General features: G+C 38.5%; 2 protein-coding genes across 2 annotated transcripts; both read right to left on the minus strand.

Moving 5' to 3' along the window:
* Window positions 1–2,330: 2,330 nt before the first annotated feature.
* nkx3-1 (NK3 homeobox 1) lies at window positions 2,331–3,208 on the minus strand. The gene is made up of 2 exons (XM_046035940.1): window positions 3,016–3,208; window positions 2,331–2,731 (listed from the first exon to the last, which is right to left on the minus strand). Exons 1-2 carry the CDS (start codon window positions 3,206–3,208, stop codon window positions 2,331–2,333), a joined length of 594 nt encoding a protein of 197 aa, XP_045891896.1.
* Window positions 3,209–8,007: 4,799 nt separating this feature from the next.
* On the minus strand, window positions 8,008–9,729 carry nkx2.7 (NK2 transcription factor related 7). The gene is made up of 2 exons (XM_046035009.1): window positions 9,486–9,729; window positions 8,008–8,573 (listed from the first exon to the last, which is right to left on the minus strand). The coding sequence occupies exons 1-2, from the start codon at window positions 9,727–9,729 to the stop codon at window positions 8,008–8,010; spliced, it is 810 nt and encodes a 269-aa protein (XP_045890965.1).
* Window positions 9,730–20,214: the final 10,485 nt, after the last annotated feature.

Consider the following 20,214-nt stretch of genomic DNA (forward strand, 5'->3'; position numbering starts at 1 on the left):
ATTTGAATCATGCACATCCTTGGCCTTTCTCCTCGCTCAAAAAGATGAAGCTCAACAATGTTTGCCTGTGTGTGTGTGTGTTTTATTCATTCTAGTTTTATTCATATTTAGATCTGAAAATGGTCATATTTTGACTTTGCAGAATGATTTTACAGACGCCGATGCTGGTGAAAATACAGAAGATCAATGTTACTTAATTCGATTGCAACACATCACATTTGAAGCAGATGCACTGACTAGCAGCAGCATACAGATGAATGTGAAGGCCTTTTCATAGAGATATTAAGGTGTGGATGGGTTAGCTGTTAGCTGACACAGACTATCCTGCCATCCAAAACATAATGCTGTTATTATTTTCTATTTTCATTCAGAAAAAATGTGTTTATATGTTACTCATATTACTCACATCAGCAGATACGAAGAATAACTGATAGACAAAATCAAACTTCATCAAACCTTGAAGGTTCAGCCTCCTGGTCTCACCTGTGGAGGGCCCCATACTTATTGTACCGGACGCGTGTGATAACAAAAGGAGGCGACATTCTTTATTCAAGTCATGGATAATATCAGTACACACAAAGATAACAAAGAGCCCTGCATATCTACCTGTCATATCTGTGGCAGGGCAGCTCAAGGACATAGCCTTTCTCATACTGTCACACACCTGCAGGTGGTTGATAGACGCCCTATAAGCTAAAGGTTAAATGCAACTGCCATGGGACGAGAGAAGAGAGCGCATGTGTGCAGTAAACCCCGTGATACCTGTAAATGTTGTAGTATAAGAAGTATAAGGCCTCTAGGAATATCCTCACAACTGGAGTGCGTACATGGTTGTTGTGGGGTATTTAGCTCAGACCCTCTGGATCTGGTCACTCTAATATCAAACTCTCAAAATTGTATGTGAAACAACTGTAAATTATGTGCATGCAAATCTGGTTTAGTCATCTCTGCATAGTGTCTGTAATTTGATTAGCTCTTATTGTTTGAGTCGTTTTAACAGATATCTGGCAGAACATTTTATGGCACACACTAGAGTGAACAACCATTTAATTAAAATGATACAAAATCAACAAAATGTGTCTCTGTAGGTTTGACAATGGAATTATTGGAACTGGTTGTCTGAAGGTCTATAGAAAATTCTGTATTAACATGTTCAAAGTATTTTTTTACTCATAAAGGTTGTGTTATTTTCTTGAATAACCAACAATGGCCACAGAGCTTTTTACTGCAATCTTAGATGGCATTGCGATTTCTTATTCCCATCCCCGTCTCTTACCCTCTGTATATCACACAGTGATGATCATGTTAACAAACAGGTTTTGTTACTATACTAATGAAATTTACATGATCACTTCACTACTTCACGCAGTGGCACATACAAAACTGTCAACCTCTGATTGATGTATGAGATGGCGCAGTCCGTCTAAGATAAAAAAAATGTCTTTGACTAAAATACCATTATCTAACTCAACTACTCTGTTCATATTTTTGAAAGAAATTTTAAACTAATTTCCCCAAAATTTCTCAGATTAGAAATTGCAGTTTCTTAGTTTCACGCAGCTTTCCTTATGATATCACCTCAAGAAAACTTGAAGAGCAGTTTATCTCCATGTAATCAGGTCAGGGGCTCTTTAAAGGAATCACATCTCATTCTTTAGCCCTCATTTACAAGATCACCCACATCTCTGTCTAGTCTTATCTTCTTATGTAGTTTTACTGTATTATCAGAGTTACTCCAAACTGAAAGTTTAAATGTCTTCAGTGTAAAACACCTATATTATTGTGTTACTCTTACCATGTAGTTTACTGTTGCTTCACAGTCAACTACAACTAACTGTTATATACATTGGTTGTTTTCTGTATATATAAAAATTTACTGGTATTATAAACAATTTGAGTGTTTTCCCACTGTCCCACTTTATGTTTTGCTGTAATATAATTTCACAACAAACTGGGCTACATGTCAAACTGTATTCCCCAAAACTTGACTTAATGTATTTTCTATATTTTTTCAACAGAGAGCTTTAAAAACAAAGTATAGTGTATCAACATTAATTTAATAATGAACTGCTAAAATTGACTTCAGTGATCAAATGTTTCATTGCGCAACAATCATTTTTTTCTTAAAAGCATGAAAAATGACAAGATGTGTTTGTGAACAAAATAATTTTAGATGGTACACTGGTAAAGGTAAAACATGGCCACACACTGGATTTAAAATCAATGTCAAATAACAGAGAATCTACTTTGATAGTAAACATGAAGCCTAAACATAAGGGATACTAAACACAGGCTTATCAGTATACATCATCATATGCATTATTTCTGTTTCACCATATCGTTGGCCCCCAGGGGCCACCGTAGTCCCACAGGTAGGGTCTGTATTGGTAAGCTTTGCAGAAGGAGGTGATTAGTGATGATCGGACCAAATCGTTTCTCAGGCCCAGTCCCTCTGCTTTGTACAAGTCCTTACAGAACTCTGATGTTTGCTGCTTTCGTTTCGTCTTGTACCTCCGGTTCTGAAACCAGATTTTCACTTGGGTCTCAGTGAGTCTTAAGGTGCTGGCCAGGTGAGCCCTCTCTGGAGCGGACAGGTATTTCTGATGGTTAAACTTCTTTTCCAATTCAAGCACTTGGAGGTGTGTAAAAGCAGCTCTGGAGCGCTTCTGTTTCCCTGTGGAGGAAAAAGTGCTGGACTCCGAGGTACTGGGAAAGGAAGTGTCCAGAGACTCTGTGAAGGAGAGATGTGATCGGGTCATTAAGGAGGGAAACTACTCAGTAACAGTCAGTATGGTCTAATCTGCATATTAGGCTGTGAAGCACTGGCTAAAAAAGAAATTCCTGATCATCATAAGGTATTTTTAGCTATTAATAAAAAACACTGCAACAACTTACCACCTATAACTAATCTCACATGGATTTATTGCATCTTCTCAAACATTATTCTGCAAAATAAAATCAAAAACACGTATCTATCCATCACATTCATGTAACTGACAGCCTGCAGGAGCCCACCTGTCTGCACTCCAAACGCTGTCTCCTGAGGGCAGAGTGGCTCTGACAACATTTCAGATTCTTCTTTCCATTGTGAACATCTGTCAATCTTCTGTGAACAGCGTTTGCCATTAAATCTTGTGCTGTCCTTAATGGAGAGGATGTCCTCAATGAGGAAGGAGGTCACAGGTTTGACTGTGTCTGACATTTCCATCCAGTAATCCACAAATCAGAGGCCTCTCAGTCCCAGAGGTCTACAGCGGGAGTTGAAGCAGTGTGTCTCCTCACACAGTCACACCGTCTGAATTTATACACGAGCAGGGGCGGGTTTACTCCGACTGCACTGACAAGGGAGGGAGGCGGGCCAACTATTACTCTACTTCCACTTTCAGTAACTTTCTTTTGTTTTCCCCTTCATATCAACTTTGTTTTCTGATATCAAACACTGATAATGTCTTATCAAAAAGAAGGATTAATCATTACTGAATTCATTGATTTAAAATGGGCAACTTACATACTTATACAACTGTATATGGCTATGTGTACATTTTATCATACATGATTATAGTTCCCTTTTTACGCAGATTTTGCACAATACTATACGCTCATATACTGGTTCATAAAGTACACCTACCTAAATCTGTCCAACAGCTCTGCGATGAATGCTACCTTCATGAAGGTATAATGAAAGATGATCTGTGTATTTATACTATATGTTTTGTATATTGTAGTTTAATGTTGTGTTTGTTGTGCACAAACTACTCATATCTATGAATGAACTTTATGGCCTACAAAATTAGACAATATACTAGTATCAGATCAATCAATGTATGTTCATACAGAATGTCATTTTCCTTTTCAGAGGTGGACAAAACTTCTAAAATCCTGCGCCAGACACACCAGAAGTCCAGACGGAAATATTATTCAAGAGTAAGGTGGGTAATTTCTTTCAAATTGTATGTCATATTAGCCCAGTGTAGTAGTGTCCCAGTGGGGGTGGGGGTGTCAGAGTGTGTGGTCATGCACTAATGAGTTTGACACATTTAGGCCGGCTCCTCAACGGACACAGTAATTTCTCGATGGCTGTTTGTTTGTTGTTCTCTGTGGTTCAGCCAGACTTTCTCCAGAGAATGAGACGTCTACTAGCAGTGTTTGTGTTCCTCGGGGAGTTCATGCTTTGTTTGGAAATGTGTGAATGTAGGTATGATAAACATGATCCTCTCTGTGCCCCCTGGCCTCCCCGCTGACTCCTCCACCTTTCTTGGCACCAAACCACACAGCGAGCAGTCACTAAAACCACTATGTCACATTGACGAGTGCTTGCATTATCACTGCTTTAATGTAATGAAAGTGCAACATTTAAACTTTCTGTCATCGTATTGTCACTTGTGTTAAGTGCTGTGTGCTTTATGTGCAGTATGAACATAAATGTAAGGCCACACTGACTGATGTAAACTTTAGCATGTTCTGTTGTGCGTTGTGGATCATCATTTATAAACACCATCTGTTTTAAATCTACTGGGGTTCCTCTTAAGCATTAGCTGCTGTCTTGTCAACACAGTATTAAGATCATCAGTATGATATGTTTCACCCTGAGTTCTTTGTCTACGACCGTCTGTCTGCACAAGTATGTTGAACTGTAAGCACCTAAAACTTTTATCGCTCTGTCCAGACACAGTTTTTCTTTCTCTTTTTAGAGTCCTTACGTGCCTTTTTGGGTCAAAACATTCTGAATATGGAATCAAGTGTAAAAAGAGGGTCATCAAGTAGGTCGGGAAAAAATTAAATTTTAGCAACTATCTGATTCCACTGAAAATTCAGAAGTTTATTTCTAGCCCTGATCACTACATTATCATATTAAAAAAACACATCAAACACATGTCTGGTTGTCATCAAAAGCATATTCACTTGGCCAAATAAGAAAAAACATGCGCTCACTTCAATGACGAGGCTCTACCAACTATGCTGTCATGCTCTGCTGTCATTCTGAGACAATCTGCATGATTGCCCTAAGTTGAGAACAATGACATTTCATTTCTATCTATTGTGTCCTAAGCATTCATTGCACAGATATTTAGCTGCTCTGCATCACATGTGACACAGTGGAACCTCTGACCTTTTAGCCTGGGGAATCATTTGTCTTCCACAGTACATGCTATGTGGTTACGATGTTTTTCTTTGAGCCACCGAAAGTTGTTGTGCAATCAATCTCCTGCTGTTTTCCTGCTATTTCTTTGTCTGAGATGACAAGTAGTCAGTAATAACTGTGGATTCATCAGTTTTATCTGCTCAGCATCAGTGTTGTATAACTGCTGCCTACAACTGCGCTATAGCACAAGTTCTTCACTCTATGTATTGCCAGACATAACAAATATGTCATTGAATTGAACAGGTGAATGTGAGGTTTACGGACAAATCTGTTGTAAGTTTGCCATGTGAAAGTAATGTGGGGGTCTTCCACTAGAGGGAGCTTTAAAGCCACACATCCTCACAGAGCAGCAAAGCCAGTAACCACTTCAAACTGCAGGAACAACAACCATACATTGAGCTGTTTTATCAGAGTATAGTTTGAAGTAAGTCTGATTATGCATGGTCAATAGTTATCTGTCATGGATTGTTTCATCTTCATGTACCTCATAACTGCATGATTTAGTTGATACAGAGAGGATTGTTGGACACAGGAACTCTGCTCTTGGGTTTGTGAATCATCTCAGCACCAATCATAAACAGTAGATAATCAGACTGACATTTGAAGGCTATTACATAGTCAGAGATTGTCTTCTTTTCTAAAGCTGACGTAACTACAGCATGTAGTAGTTGAGTAAACCATAATGGGTCTTTCACTGATGGCCAGACACGTCATCCTCTATTTAAACTGACCCTCATCCCAACAGTGTAATCAAGCATCTTTATTTTGGGATTCTACCTTCATTCATACATATCTCTATCACATCATCTCTCTCTCTCTCTCTCTCTCTCTCACACACACACACACACACACACACACACATGCACGCACGCACACACGCACACACACACACACACACACACACACACACACACACACACACACACACACACACTGTTATCTCTTTTTCTATTCCTTTCTGCCCCTTTTGCACCTCAGTTTCCTACTCTGTTTGTAATTATCATATGTGCATATTTGTGTACGACAATGTTTCACCACATCCTGAAATGTGATCAGATCACAATAAAAAAATACTGCACATAAACTAAAAATGTATAACTTTGAGTCTTTTAAGTCTTTGGTGAAAGTGAAATAGAACCTATTTTCTTCTTTTTTTTTTTTTTTTACTATGTTGCCTATTTTACATAGAATTATTAAATTAATCATTTTAATCTTCATTAAAAAATCTTTTGCAAAGGTTAGCACATTTGTGTCAGAAAATGTAATTTATTTGTATTTAATATTTTTATTTTAGTTTTTTAGTTTTTAACACACACACAAACACACACTTTTACTGTTTATTTTATTTTATTTATTTGATGAACCATAGGAATTTAATTTACAGTACAGGCACATGATTACTTTTTCTATTTTAATTTTTTTAAATATATATTTTTTATTTTAACACACACAAACACACACTTTTACTGTTTATTTATTTTTATTTAATGAACTGTATGACATTAATTGTTCTTTTTTTATTATTTTTAAGCTGTGGCAATATTGTTGTTTGAATTGAACTGAATTGAATTGAGAGAGAGAGAGAGAGAGAGAGAGAAAGAGAGAGAGAGAGAGAGAGAGGTATTATCTGATCTCTTAAAGTGTCTCTAGTCTCCTCTGTGTCTACAGCTTCATGCTTATCTGTACAGAGATGTTCCTTCAGCTCCTCTCTCCACCTCAGGCTCCTTGCTTCAGTGTCCATGTCCATGAAAAATGACACACTGACACACTATTCATTCATTTATAATTTGAAAGCTGAAGCATGCTAGTTGCATGCTGAGAAAAACTTTTAAATCTTTTCCACTATACACTTTTGATGTGATATTTTAAATCCCCCCACATTTCATTCTAGATTTTTTTTTTTTTTTTTACTAGTTGCCATAACCTTCAGGTGCTGCAGGTCTACTAAGTGTAACAACCAATTAACACCGTGAAATGTAATGCAACTTAGAAATCTCTTCTTTTTTACAGTGCAAGTGAATTCAGTCGTATCTGGGGCTCATCTGTGAGCGACAGGTCAGACTGGAACTGGTTCCCGTTTGATTGAAAGTTTAGAAAAGTTAAAGAGCCACTCTGTCTGCGGGTTTGTTTACTAAGCAAAGCTCTGGGACAGCAGGCTCTCCAGCCTTATCAGCGGATTTGTGAATGGGACAATAATGAGCTCAGTTTGATAGAGCAGCCCTTTCAGGTCACATGTCACTTCATCCATTAGTTGTTGGGGTTTTTTTGTTTTTTTTTTGATGGCTCTTGTTGATAAACTGCGCAAACGACCGCTCTATGACCAATTACCAAAGGGTTTCCAATCAGGTATGTTATTTTTAATTGGATCCTGAGAGGAACATTTTAACTGGGAGCAATTGATCGAGCTGTAGAGATTATAATGACATTTCAAAGCTTTGTATGTCTAACAAATTAAATATTTAAATTTAACTGACTCGGTTAGTAGGCTAATCATTTTTTGAAATACCGTTTAGATATAGCCTACATAAAGAAAAATATAAAAATTGTCACAATAAATGAAAATAAAAAATGATTTAATTCCAAGTAAGCAGATTAGTTTGTAGAATAGTTTTTGTCCCCAATTTTAAATGGTATACATAATTCACAATGTGTAGCTATTTAAAGTGTGAACTATATTTAGCCTATAATCGAAGAAAAATATAATGAAGAATATATACTCAAACAGCGGATTTTTTATTTGCCTTGGATTTTTTCAACAAGACAAAACTGATAACAGACGCAAGTCCATACAAAATATACATTAAAGATTTGACATTGATACATTTGATCGCTTTCTAATATACAGAACATTTGTAACCCTTCAATCACCAGCTTCCTACACCCTGTAATGAAGCCTGGAAGTGTCCGTGGTTAAAGGGCCCCTCGCTGTTACCTGTAAAATCACCCAGCTGGTTATTGGACATCTGAGCGGCAGTCACACCGGGTGCAGGTGACACACTGTGATAACTGCAGCCATACATGCTGCTGTTTCCGTATGCAAACACAGGATTATAATGTCCAAGAGTCACATTATATGGTGCTGAATGTGAACCTGCGCTGCAGAGCATCCCGTCCCGCACCAGCACCGGCACCGCCACCCTCCTCGGCGCAGGTGGATACCCCACCAGCTCCAGAGACTTATCCTGCCTTTGGCGCTTGCATTTGTACCTCCTGTTCTGAAACCAGATTTTGACCTGTGTGGAGGTGAGTTTGAGGATGTGGGCCAGGTGTTCTCTCTCAGGGGCGGACAGGTAGCGCTGCTGTCTGAAGCGCCTCTCCAGCTCCGACACTTGGGGTTGGGAGAAGAGGACCCGGGGCTTCCTGCGCAGCCTGGGTCTGCTTTTTGAGTTTTTGTCACAATCAGGTGAACTGTCAAGACCGCATATCATCTCTGCACATGAGAAAAAAGATAAATTCAAACTTTGTCCAAGCATCTAAATTTCTTCTTTTGAATTGCTTCAAAAAAGCTACAAACTTTATTTAAACTCTATAAAATAACTTTTAATATGTAATAATGTTTTATTTTTCTAAAATAAAAATAAAAATCAATTGATGGTGTTGAATGTGTTTCTGCGGCATTTCCCCACATCTCTCTCTCTCTCTCTCTCTCTTTTTTTTTTTTTTTTTTACATAGGCCTGCGTTGCATTGTATTATTTCTGCAGTAGCCTATATTTTATAGTATAGACATATTCATGTTTTTTTTTTGTTTTAACATTAAAAAACAATTTTTACTAACTTCAAAATAAAGTAAAATGAAAAACAAGATGTGCTGAATAAAATTGTCTGAGTTGCAGGAAGTGATTATTTTGACGTAACCTGGTTTAACAGTAAAATCAAAACCTATTACAGTAGCCTATATAGTTATTATACTTTCCTCAAGTTCATGTTTAATCTTTTAGTTAATAAAGAGCCTGCAAAACAGTAGAAAAATGAGCACTTGTGTGCCCCTTTTCTCCTTAAACTACGTGCACGTGATTACCTATAAAAATCGTAATAGTTCAACATAGTGACCGAATAATAAAAAGAAATCTCGGTTGCCATAAGTTTAGTTGATCAATTTTGAATTTTTGGTGATTAATTACTGCAAATGTATGCGCTTCTCGGTGTATTCGATTTTACTGAAGATAAATTAATATTTTTGTTTTCAAATTGATAGATTGTAAGGAAAAGGAAAACGTGGCAGGTTTTATCCCTCCTGTCAAACGCTCAATGACCCATTCCGTCAGTGGGCCTAAACCTACAGTAACCAACCATCAGCAAGGCGTTTATACCTGGAGCTGACTGATTATCGTATAATCTCACCCTGCTCATTTGTCTCCTCTGCTGCTGAGTTGTGGGCATCGAGCTTCTCCTGCATCCCAGAGACGCACGGCTCAGGTTGGCAGTCAAACAATTCCCCGCTCCGGGACGCACCGTGCACGTGCTGATAATGCATCGGAACAACTTGATCAGTCATCAAGAATTCATTTTCAAAATCATGGCGGTGCTCCAGCTTCAAAATATCCTTCACTGAAAAAGGTGTCGTAGTGGTTGAACTGGGATGCATCACCACCCTCTTAGTTGGCTGTAAAATGATTTGGATCCTTTTCACGCGGTGTGCTCGGGCTTCTGGTGATGCTGCCGGACGTATCTCGTAACTGACTGGTTAACGAGGGCCTGGGAAGATTTAAATAATGCAAGGGTCCAGCTAGAGATCAAGGTAGAGATATATCTGTCACCCCTCTCAAAAACACTGGCCAACACCCAGCCTGCGCGCACAACTTCTCACCTTACACAGGAACACCTCACATCATATCCACCCTGCATGCTCTCTGTGTGAGAAGATAGGTCTAATTAAGAGGATTCATTAGGAAATAAGCGTTCACGGCTTAATTGCAGTATTGGCGTGATATAAAACTATTTTGTAACGATTTGTTTTTGTGACATGGGAGGGGTTGCTTACTGATTTTGTTTAAAAAAATAACATTATTCCTTTTAACGTTGCTCTTATGGAAAACATATGCAAAAAACATCCTAGTTTTTTCATGGATTTCCAGACATAGGTGAAGGACAAAGTTTGTGGCCGAAAATTTATTGAAACAAACGCTTTTGCCTGATCAGAAACATGTGAAACTACCCCAGATTAATTAACCTGTTTAAAAGGGAGTAATGCATTCAGTGTGTACCTAAACCACGCTTCTGGTCAGCCGAGTAAAGCCACTTAATCAGCATGCATGTCCTCGGGGGGCTGAGTGATCTTAGGAGATGTTGAACAGCTTTGCCATCAACATTGTTTTCCTGCCACGTTATTAGTGTTCTCAGGCCACAACAAACAGTAACACTATACCTGATGTTGTGGAAGTGGAGAGGCAGCGGCGCCAGCCAGCGATGCTTGACTGAGACCGAGACGCGCGTCCACACAGACAGGAACAGGGACAGACATGGCCTGTCCCACTGCAGGACGCAGGTAGATGTATGGAGGGCACTTATAAGTCTGAGCAGGAGTGTTTTAAAGCAGTGATTGAAACTGTTGACAGGTCCTTTATTTAGGCGACTTGAGCAATAACAGATGACAAGGTAAATTGTAACACTTCATAAAAACAAGCTTATTTATTAATGCAGAACTCATTATAATTGAATGCATGAATTATAGTAGGCCTATGTATCATGATTCTTGTTTCTTAATATTAAGAAATGATCAAATCACTATGAATTTATCAGCTAACACTTTAATGGACAATTTATGAATGCTAACTCACAGTATAGGTGGTAACTGTAACAGATATAAATTTTCCTGAAAAGTTAGGCTGGTCAGTTAAATCTGGGCTCAGTTTAAAATGTGGGTGGAGTATGATGGCTTTACTTGGTTCAGAGAAATTACAAGAACTGTATGGATTGAAACTGTCCTAACAGAATTAACAGAACAGCCAGTAAACATCCACATGGAGCCTTAGAAGAAGCAGGGGAAAAAACAAAACAGTGTAAGTGAACTATAGGACCATTGGCTTGCTGCTGTTGACAGTTGAATAAAGGTTTGAAGCTGTCTGAAACAAAATCCACCCCACTGCTGTGTCCTCAGAAGCTGTTTAAACTGCACCTGTGGTTCAATCCACACCAGTAAACCCAGTTGCTGTGTCCTGTACAAATCCCCTAAATGCCACTAGAGTTCACTGTTTCTGAGGTTTTACTAAATCCTGCTGCAGACAAGGTGTAACAGAGGTTTATGGCTGCAAGTGTTCAGTGTTTGGTCTGTCATATACAGCTCCAATAATTTTCTTCATTTTTAAAAGCTCAAATCCTTCACCATGTATGACCATTAAGAGCTTTTGTTTGTTGTTTTGAACCAGTTTTGTTTACCATTTTGTAGTTTGTTTCATCCTTTTCTTTTGCTTAGGAGAACTTGAAGCTAATGTATCAGCAAGGTTAGTCACCCTGTGTGAGGGGTTGCTTCATGTGGCTTTGGGGCACACAAATAGTATTCCTCTTTGTTATGTTTCTGTGAAGCACTTGTAACAAATGTATAAGGTGCTCCAGTTGTCTGCGTATTCAGTCACAAGCCTCTTGATTGTGGTTTGTTAAACCAATTTTAGAATGTGAAATATCTGAAAATATAATAAAAATACTTTAATTACTCATCTGCAATAAAATAATATTGTCATTTGAACTATATTTACCATTTACCTGCATGCTTTTCTTTCAAAGCTGCCATATAAACTTTATTTCATAAAGAATCTCAGACCTTTGACTGTCTGTCAAAATAATTAAATGACTGTTTCCAGTGGGTAATTGAAGGAGCATGGAAGCAGGCAAGATACTGTAAGTGGTACAGCAAGTGAATTAGTGGCAAAACAGTCTGACCATAGCATGGCAGGTAGCTTGCTACGGTGGCTGCTGCTGCTCGTGTCATGTTAAAAAACAGATCACACTACTGCTTGTCCAATGGCAAGAATGTAACAAAAGCAGGGGCAAATCTGGAGAGGAACTCAGTGAGCTCATCGGCCAATAACGACCCCACAAGGCCAGTGACTAGTCTGTACAGAATACTGGATTATGCTTTAGTCATAGAAAAAGCAACAGCAATGGCTTCTTTCATCAAGGTGTGTAAGCTGCTGGTCTCCATGTGTCCACAGCAGCGGCTGTTCTTGACTTGTAAGGGACGTCCAGGTGACCCCTGGTTCTTATCCAGATTCTGCGCTCTGCTGCTTGTCAGGTTGGTCCATGCCTGTTGACCCTCCAAACCTCAAATCTCAGCAGAGGATGTTCAGCAGTGATAAAACAGTGTGCTCATCACTACCTCCTCAACAAAGATGAACACTGACTTAATTAAGTTCAACAGATGACCCTCACAATCTCTGCAATGATGAATCTCAAGGCCAGCAGATACTGACTTGACACTTCTCCAAGTCAGGCTGGGAACTTCTGCAGTCTCCTCCAAGAAGAACATGCTCCTCTTCTCCTACAGTACCTTTTAATAATCAAACTCTCTAACTCTGGGCTCCAAACTGTTCCTGATGAATGCAATCCGACTGGACAACTTGGTGGTGTTTAGTGAAATGAGGGACTGTTTAGCTCTGAGTGGAGCTATTAGTTGCGTTGTGAAGACGTAGAAAGAGAAAGAGTTCATAGAATAAAATATAAAGCAGAATGCATGAGTCAAAGTGCCATGTTCTTTATATCTAGATTCCAGCTAATTTGGTGGCATACTGATTTTACATTCATTATGATCCATTAAGCGTTAACTAATCACATAAACTCATAGTGGTTTGATGATCTCTTAAAAGAGAGAAACAGGAATCTGGGATACATCCTGCATTAATTAATTAATTAAATCATTATTATTCATTCGTTAGTTGTGCATTACTCAAGTCTGCGTTTTAACATTATAATTAAGTCTTACCAGTTTATTTTGTCCATCAATAGGCTATTCAAAACAAAAGCTTAGCAACACAGACTAGAACAAGAGTTTCAGAGTGGTGAGTTATTAATCTGTAACAAATGTATCTTTCATCCATAAAGTTTTAACTGAGCTCTGTCTCTACATCACAGCAACAACTTTATGTCCATTGAGTGTCTGGAGGGTAGCTAGTGTTTGGAAGGGAGAGGAGAGGTGTGAGGTGTGTTTTTCCACTGGTGTTTTTGAGGGCTTGTCGGACTAGCTGTTTGGCAAGCGTTAAATGAGGCTCATTTACTTTCATCCCTGTGACGTCACAGGGATGAAAGGGAAACAAAGGAGCTGTTTTCAAGCAGTTCAGAGCAATGTTTTCTGTGGGAGATGGGAACTCCATTTGGGCTGGACTTTGGGCTTTTTCACTTTTCAAACTTATTACATGCACAAAAAAGGTATATAACTCAATAAAGGAGAGACCTTTGAGACCTTTGATTTACTGTATAGACTATAAAAATGAATTAATGAATTAAAGTCTCATCATAAGCATAGCAGCTGAACCCATGAAAAATAGTCATGTGATTTGAACACATGGATATTTAGTTTGAAAATGCATTTGCATTTGGTGTGTTATTATATGTAGTATTCAACATCTGTATCCACTGTAGATGCTGCTTTAGCCTCTCCCTGGACCTGCTCTCTAAGTAAGATGAATGTTTTGTCTTAAATTATGGTTAAACAGAACCTTAAAACTGCAATGCTTAGCTTCTCAACAGTGATATTCTGTGAAACCAACACATCTCGTAAACCAAGAAACCTGAACTTCAAAAGCAGAGGGTAAAAAAACTCTGAAGTCAACTTTGAATTGTTTGACACCTTGGGGATTTCAGGGTGTCCAGTTTGATGGGTAAATTACTTTATAATTACAGCAGAGTTCTCTGAGGGCTTAAAGCAATGCCCTCTCTGAGTTTCTGTGACTCCTGTTCCTTAAAATCAAAGCCTTTCCTATTGATTCCACCATTTGTCCCCTCACTGTAACATAAGAAGCTTGCTAAGTACAGTTTACCACAAAATACCCCTAATTCATCATACAGCAAAATAGGAGGTTGATAGCAGCTGAAAGAGGAGATAAAGGTGTCTTGTACTGAGTGAAACTGAACCCAGCAATCCTGTGGCCAACAAGCAACTAAATATACTCATCAAAATGTTATGTGACATTGACAATTCCTTTCAGGAGAGAGGGAGACGTTTTAGTGTAGACTTACTCTGTAGTTCTGAGATATGGGAGCATTTCCTCATATTCTCCATGGGATGCATTTGGGTTTATACAGAGACACTGAAGCGGAAAGATGCTATCCTAGGCAGCACGGTGCTCAAGTGGTTAGAGAGGACCTATAAGTTACCTCCAAAACAACCAACCTAATACCAGTGTGTATCAATGCGGAAAGGTTCATGATCAGGAAAACATGAACTACAGCTTTAGAGTGTATTTATATATATGTTAGGAGAGGCAGAATAGAGTAGTGTATCATTTTGCTACCATAACCAAGGTGTTTGCTTTGAACCTGTTTTCTATGCTATGGAGACATCTTACATTCATGAGTGTATTTGGGATTGATTGGCACTGTATATTTGTATTGAAATGGTTACAGTCATGATACTGCATTGCCTGCAACCTTATGTAAATGTAACTGAGCATTTTTTGTACTTTTAGTTGTGTGGTTTTATGACATGTAATCTTACTAAGTAACGTAAAAGTACTTCTACTAGAGGAGGATTTATACATTATGTTTGTACCCCTGGAAATTAACATTGAAACCACATACTGCACCCATTACAGTATGACAAAATCTAGGGATCTGGTTCAGATTCCCACGAATACTTTCAAACACTTTCCACCTTATCAGACAATTTGTGGGTCATTGTAACCCATATCTGAATCAATGTTTGCATTTTAATAATAATAATAAGTGTAAGCATAATAGCGTCAATTGCATCATCTGTCAAAGTCTTCTGATGCATCTGACCAGATAAATGTCAATCCCACATGTTCATGTATCATCACCTGCTCTTCTACACTAATTTAAACCCCTACTATTATCATTTGTATTACTGCTTCTTGAAATGTTAATGGTCAGTCATGATGTAGGTATTTTAACATATTTTGGCTGTAATTAAACACTTCTTAATTCATAAACCCCAGAAAATGGTTTAATGTAGTTTACTGTGAGGCAAGTACACCAGCAGTAACACATCCTTTGTTGTAGTCATGTTTTGACCAAATTAGAGCCAACTTGTGCAGTGTTTCAGATTGCAGACATATTACCTACAGTAAACCAGTATTGTCTTACTTATTCAGGCGTTCTCTGGGATTCCTGGTAGCGATATGGCTATAACAGTAATGGAAATGTAAACACGACTTTAACATTGCGTTTCAACATGTTGAACATATGTGACATCCAGTTTTCAGCCACTAGATGTCTCTGCCGCACTGTGTTTTTGCCAAGGGCTTTAACAAAGGGATTCATTTCGCCAACCTTGATGATCAATAAGTCAGAAAATAGCATTCATTTATGTCCTGCAGAGTGCACTTCACAAATTGTAGGACACACTGATGCAACTGCAAAAGTAAAGCATATATATATATATCTTCATCTCATCTTGTCAGTTGCATTTTCATTGAGACTGAACTTGAAATATTTCCTTACAACGTCCTCAATGACCCTGTCATGTGTAGTCGTGTTCCTCTAAGTCTTATCATATCCTCCATGTCTGACAGAAAGGCTAAGCTGTAGTGTAAGACAAATGGCGCAAAGGAAAGCTAAAAACTATAACATCGTGTGGAACATGACTTCATCCATATTGGTGAAACCTGACGGTCTTTTCCAATGTTCACTGTTCAGTTGGAGAGCTGTTAAAATAGTCAGGTACTGTGAGAGAAAGCAACATTCGAGAGCGTTCAAGAGCATTTCAACTGCACCAGTGAAGTGACTTAATATGATGCTCAATTGGCTCCATCAATTTGATTGGCTTAAGCAGACTTTGGTGCACAAATGGCATAGTGTTCTGCAAATTGAAAAAATAATAGACTACATTGTCTATCCACCTATATATTCTGTGCATGTGTGCAACCATGTTTGTAAATGTTTGGTATATTCTTTTCAGCATATTGAGAAGAAAAAACTCTATTGCTTTTGATTCTAAGACAAATCTAGAGGTACTTTGGCAGGAATGGATAATGCTCTGTTTCATCTCTTTCCCTTGCCACTCCAGTAAAATGTGATCTAATTTTATTTCCCGTCCATGGGTATTTCCCCACAGAAAAGAAGGGATAGTGATTGCTGGGTAAGATTGGAGTGGATCTAATCTTCCACTGCTCTCAGTCATACTCCATTTCACTGCACATCTAATTTGTCACACTGCTGATGAATATGCCACAAGTTTCATGGGAAAGAGAAGGACATAATGAATATAAAACACACTGGGAGAGGGGAGAGGCAATAGATGTACCACACTAACCACACTAACCGCAGTGCATTTGTCCCATCAAATTGCTGACACTATGCATGCACTATGGATACAGTGCTTTCCTCCCTCAGAATTTGATCAAGAGGTTAAAACAATGCCACACAATGGTTGTTGTTTGCCTGCAACTTGTATGCAGGAGCTCCATAGACACTGATGATCAATGACTAAACAGCCACTCTGTTTGTACAAGGAGAACTTACATCAGCTCAATGCTGTGCACACCACTGTGAAAATCAGAGTGCTCTGTAGAGGTGCGCTTGTCAGAAATGCATGCATTTATCACTCATATTTGAGTGACAGTGTGAGTGTTGCAGGTAGATATATTTTAACATTGTTTCAAAGCAGAAGGTATCATAATGTTGTATCTGATGGCTCAAATGAGGCACTGTTTCATTACCAGCTTTAAAAAGCATTAATGTCAAACTCAAACAGATGGCATGAATTGAATCTGCATAAATTTTATATTCTAATTTCATCATTATTCATTATTGCCCTGGTTGTGATTGTCAGGGTGGTGATACACTCTGCAGCAGTCCAAGCGACAGGCAACAAAGTGAAATCTGTTCAAATGTATACTGTTAATAAGACGTGTTGAAAGCTAAAAGTCCATCCCAACTGCTTTTAAACATTACCCACTACATAACTGCTGCTATGTAACTGAGCAAAAAGTGAGAGACACATTTTTTAAGTGTTTTGTTCTGTCCATCATGCTTGTGCTAAATTCATTGATGAGTTGAGAGTGAGTGTCTCTTTAAAGAAGAGCACGATAGAATCTGTGTGCACAGCTGCTGCATCACCTATCCATGAGACTGGAGAGCGGCTGATGAGAAAGCCCTTCAGGACTCTTCTCTAAATAGGCATGAAATTATATCTCCCTCTGACTGAGATTAGCGTCCATGGAGCCTCATGCGTTCTGCCCCCTCTTTTCCTCAGGCTCTCCAAACAAGCAGGCACTTTGCAGTCTCAGCTCGTTTGTGCTCAAGTTTAAGAAAGTTCATTTTCATCAGGAGGCGCTCTCCTTCATCTTCCTTTGTGGGTCCTGCAGGATTTGTCACATATACAAAAGGAATGTGGTAAACTAAAGCAATGTGATGTGCTTATGATTTGTGTCACTCTAGTGTCATCAAAGTGGAAAACCTGCAGGTAAGCGTACAGTAAATGGGACAGCAGTTACTTTTAGTAAGAACCAGTATTGGACAGAAACACAACTCCGAATTAATTTGCTAAAATTTGGTGATGTTTCTCTGTATCTCTTGGACATGTCATAAGCACCTGGATGCTAATTAAGCCATATCAAGTCAAAAGGGGATATTTTAATTTTGTATCCATCTCGGTTTCTGCTGCCCTGAAGTGGCCAGAAAATCAGTAATTGCAGGTTTAATGTGTCAGTGCTCTGCAACCTTTTTTGCCGCCATACTGGCAACCTGAAACCTAATGCTGTCATTTGCTGCTACTGTCACTGAAATGCTTCATAAAACATTTCATAAGCCCCACCATGCCCCCAGCATACACCTGTAGGCACTGAGTCTACATTCTCATAGGTTAAGATTGCACATCCCCACAATTCAGCATTTACATCCATTTCACACAACTTGGCAGACTGAAATGTCACTGAGGCCTGATAACAAAAGTTGATGATCAGGTTATGGCCACACTTGCTGAAAGTTTGTAGCTGGAGTGTGCCTTGATTACCTGTTAGATGAACGTCCAAAATCATTTTTTTCTTTCCAGCTTGTTCTTTTAGTTTTGAGAGTATGAGGATAAAACAGACATTGATGCAGCTCTTTGAAAGTTGGTGCCAAGCGTTTGGGATGATGGCAACCCAAGGACTGAGCCTGTTTTCATTTTTCATGTTGCTGAGGACGTTAGAAATGCCAAAAGCCCTGGATATTATCATGGTGTCATGGTTGACACATTTATTTCACATTTCGTGGTCCGGTAAAAGAGGTGCTTGATGAATGGAATTAGCAATCATAAACTCCATGTCTTAATCAGACAACATTTGACACTTTCACTGATAATCGCATTATGATACTTTTGTCTTATGTGTTCTCTAAGTTTATCTAACCGGTAGGTCAGGCCTTACTGAGTATGCATCAGCTTCCATCTATTAAACAACATATTTTGGTGTTTGCTGATAAATAAACCAAAGTCATTAAGTCAGCGGCACTTTCCTGAATGTTTTAGGGCAGTTGATGGAAAACAATGTAGAGGCCTAAAGGATTTCAAATTTGTAGATGTTGATGCAAATCTGCAAGTGATAATGGATCCAAATAAGTGAAACAAGAGCAAAGCAACATATTTCATACCATATGCCAGATATGATAAATATTTTATTTCTGATCAGCAAAAGACACACAATTGATGCATTTGTATCTTTCATGACTTTTCAGTACAGAGGAAAAACCCAAACATATACACAGTATGGGTATATATGTATATGGGTATATTTTAAAGTGCAAGTGATTCACAAGGGTCAATCATGCGTTACATAGCATCAGGAACCTCAGCAATCTTAAATCCTCGATAACTTTTTGAATCTTAGTAAAATAACTGTCACGTATTTATGAATACAAAATAAACTTTACTAGTCACCGAAGCTTTTTGATTTTGTTTAAGCGCAACATTTATCGATCTATTTCAAGTCTTAAAAGGAAAGAGTACCATGAAGTGCCAGAAGTGAGGGAGTCTTTAGTCTCTAGTGTTCACAAAACTCACCGTGGGCCAATTTAATAATGCTCCCGTACCACCTTAAGCACCCTATACTTGAATTAAAAACAACAAGTAATTGAAAACCATATACTTTTCTCACTTTTGTATTTTCTAACAGCCTTCATGGGTCACTTGAACTTGGGCATGTCCTCGTCAAAACAGACATTCAGTATACAGGTACATTCTCTGAAATTACCATTACATTTGACTTGGTGAGGAAACAGTCAATTTGCCCTTGCCAAATATGTTTGACACAAGGAATGTTCATAGAAAATAAATATGAAGACATGGATGGACAAAGAAAATGTGTAAATGTGGACCGATGCTGAGCTCGCTGTGTGTTGACAGATCTGAGCGGCCACAGTGGAGGGGCATCTGGACAGCATCATACAGGGAAGTAACAGTTTAGCAGCAGCTGTTGGGTTTTGGATTTACCCATGGACAACAAAGATACAGACATATGTATCAATAGTACATGAAGAAGCCCTGACCCTTCAGGATGCGAAATATTCAAACTGATTTCCATTCACTGGGTAAATAAAACATGCCTTAATTGCAAATGTGCTGAATGTTTCAATGCCCTTTATAGTGGTTAAGATGCAAAGTGCATATTTACCATAAAATAGTAAGCTAGGAAACACTACAGTGTGACTATAGCTCTTAACTTCCCAAGTGATTCCTTCAGAACTGCTGTCCTTTTGCACCAAATGACACAAAAGAAATGATCATATTCACAGAACAAAAAGAAACACTAGTTTACAAAAACCACAGAAACAGAAAGTAATATAGAGGAGCAATGCCTTCATACTGTGAGTCCAGTATGAAAGCATACATGCTGCTGCTTTATTCACACAGCATTGGCTGGCACTGAATGAAATAAAGGTCAATTTATGTGTTGCTGTGAATCCTTTGTATGTGAGATTATTG

The sequence above is a fragment of the Micropterus dolomieu genome, linkage group LG21, assembly GCF_021292245.1.
Source record: "Micropterus dolomieu isolate WLL.071019.BEF.003 ecotype Adirondacks linkage group LG21, ASM2129224v1, whole genome shotgun sequence".
NCBI lineage: Eukaryota > Metazoa > Chordata > Actinopteri > Centrarchiformes > Centrarchidae > Micropterus > Micropterus dolomieu.